Below are 2,613 nucleotides of genomic sequence, written 5' to 3' on the forward strand. Positions count from 1 at the left end.
TTTTTCCTTTTCTAAGAATTTCCCTTTGTTGTTAAAACTAGATCATGGTAAAGGTTGGAACTATCAGCACATTAAAAGGCTTCTGTACAAAATGGCCTGTGTTTTCAAACATGTTGTATTGGCTCCTTTATTTTAAATATGACTTAAAATATATTCAACAGAGATGTTCATTAAATAAAATAGTATGCAAAACTATACCATGTCTTAATTAATAGAGACTAAATTATTTGCATACATTTCTAATACCTGGGTGTTAAATGTATTTTAATTAGAGTTCTTCTTTGTTTTATGCTTGTTCTCAACTTTTAATCAACTTAATTTATATTTATAGCACGGTTTATTCTCTGCTCTTCTGTCTGCTCAGCACTGACCTGCCTGTACTTGTGTATTTTGTATTCCTGCTACTTTACAACATTTAAATAGCGTGGAAAGTGCAAGTCAATACTAAACAAATAATAATAATTACGAAATAGCTCATGGTTACAGAATCCCACATTCGGCTCCCACCTGGTTGTTATCAAATGGAAATTGTAATAAAAAAGCACTGCCAAATTTCTTGTCCCATCTTTCTGCAGCCTGTTATTAGGAGAGCTTAGTTAATGTCAAGCTCATGCTGCATGCTTACACTATCACAGATAATGAAACATCATTGGGCATTTTTTAATGAAACTTTTTTTTTTTAAATTGGCAGTATCACTCAGCTTTTTATGGAATAAACAAAGGGCATAGCATTCCATCTCTGCTCCACCTTTTCTTCCCACCCTCGCTAGGTGTATAAAATCAGGGTGATTTCACCGTCACGCACTTCACTCCTTTTCCTCTGCTTGAAATCGGACTGAAGAGAAAACAACACAATCTGTGAGTAATGTATTCTATATTTTTATTTTGATAGATTGGTTCATATATATATATATATTACTGTGCAAGAATAGTTTGATGCAAAAAGGAGTTTTTAAACTTTACTGGTAATATGTTATAAAACTGCATTTTCAGTGTTTTAAATGGATCGAACACTGACTTTTTGTTGCAGAATCATGAGCAGAAACTTCCTGTCCAAAAATGATGAGCTCCGCAAGGGAGACCATCTGGTGTCCAACAACGGACAGTTTAAGGCTATCTTCCAGGTGAGTGACTCAGGATATTTGTGCACTTGAGACTCTTATCAGGGTGCATGCTACAAATGCAATGGTCTTTGAGCAAACGGTTAACAAGAGTCTCTGTTTCTGCTGCAGGATGATGGTGACTTTGTGGTCTATGGCTGGCAGCCTGTGTGGGCTTCAGACACTGCAGGGTCATCCCCTTTCCGCCTGTGCATGCAGGGGGACTGCAACCTGGCCATGTACGACAAGGGGGGCAAAGCCATGTGGCACACAAACACCTCCAAGTCTGACTGCAACATGTGCCGCCTTCAGCTGACCAATGAGGGCAAACTGGTGGTGAACAAGGAACAAGATGAAGTCTGGAACTCTGCTAAATCCATAGGCATGAAGTGATCCATTGTGTTTGAAAATCATGTTTTGAAGTCAATTTGATTCACCATTTAACATGCTTGTTATGTAATCAAATAAACAAACGTTCACAATGCATATATGAGTTTCTGTTCTGTTTGAGTGACCTATGTTCTGGCTAAATGGTATATTGACCAAAGGGACTATCATTGATGTATGGGAAAGAGGGGCACATACAGTATGTTCTATATACTCAGAGATCAAAACGTTAACCACTTTACTGATAATAGGAGCTTTATCTGTGATAATGATTCACTTTAGAGAGGAGATGAACATCCGTGAGCTTGAAGCTGTCATTCATAAGCAATGTCAGGAAAGATATACCTTGTGTTTAAAGCATTAACGTCTTTCTCTTAGTTTAGAAAATATCATAAAATCTATCTGTTTAATTACTATTTCCAAATTAACATATCATGATAACACTAGGTTTAAAAGTACGTATAAGAGGGGTAAAAGGACACCAAGAGTAGGTTACACAGAGCTCAAAGGATACTCAAATAAGGTAATGACAGAAGTGAGATAACCTCTAAAAGGCAAGTGCTTGACTTTGATTGACTGATTGATTGATTGATACATTTTATTTCGAACAAGTAAAATAACTAATTACAAAAAGACTAAAATGTTTGCAGTGCATAGTCATGTAAGAGAAATCAAAACAAAATGACATTTACATCAACAACAACAACAACAGCATTAGCAACATAAACAGTCCCACATCTAGTGTTCGAAAAGGAGTGAGAAGAAGTATAATTTATTTAATCCCACCCCCTTGTCCCCAAATTATTTATTTATAATCTACTCTTTTTCCTTTTCTAAGAATTTCCCTTTGTTGTTAAAACTAGATCATGGTAAAGGTTGGAACTATCAGCACATTAAAAGGCTTCTGTACCAAATGGCCTGTGTTTTCAAACATGTTGTATTGGCTCCATTTCAAATGTGACTTAAAATATATTCAACAGAGATGTTCATTAAATAAAATAGTATGCAAAACTATACCATGTGTCACACTCCCAGGTTTATGTCACGGTTTTAGTGTTGTCTGTCTGGTTATGGGTTTTGTAAGTCTGTTCATTCGGTGTTTTGTCTTCCTCCTTGTGTTTTGTCT

The 2,613-nt window shown here is 36.1% G+C and overlaps 1 protein-coding gene across 2 annotated transcripts; it reads left to right on the forward strand.

Annotated features, from left to right (window-relative positions):
- The first annotated feature begins 566 nt into the window (after window positions 1-566).
- LOC117544773 (comitin-like) lies at window positions 567-1,586 on the forward strand. Of its 2 annotated transcripts, XM_034214165.1 has the most exons (3): window positions 567-858; window positions 1,031-1,124; window positions 1,233-1,586. In XM_034214165.1, the coding sequence occupies exons 2-3, from the start codon at window positions 1,035-1,037 to the stop codon at window positions 1,491-1,493; spliced, it is 351 nt and encodes a 116-aa protein (XP_034070056.1). In that variant the 5' UTR covers window positions 567-858; window positions 1,031-1,034; the 3' UTR covers window positions 1,494-1,586. The 2 variants fall into 2 exon arrangements, with proteins under 2 accessions (XP_034070056.1, XP_034070055.1); XM_034214164.1 differs by having other exon boundaries at window positions 829-1,124.
- The last annotated feature ends 1,027 nt before the right edge of the window (window positions 1,587-2,613 follow it).

The sequence above is a fragment of the Gymnodraco acuticeps genome, unplaced genomic scaffold (assembly GCF_902827175.1).
Source record: "Gymnodraco acuticeps unplaced genomic scaffold, fGymAcu1.1, whole genome shotgun sequence".
NCBI classification, from domain to species: Eukaryota; Metazoa; Chordata; class Actinopteri; order Perciformes; family Bathydraconidae; genus Gymnodraco; species Gymnodraco acuticeps.

Bases quoted from the DNA above. Each gene is read 5' to 3' on its own strand.
- LOC117544773 (XM_034214164.1), top strand. From the start codon at position 1,002: ATGGATCGAACACTGACTTTTTGTTGCAGAATCATGAGCAGAAACTTC. The intron at 1,125-1,232 runs GTGAGTGACTCA...TTTCTGCTGCAG, and splicing joins AGTTTAAGGCTATCTTCCAG to GATGATGGTGACTTTGTGGT.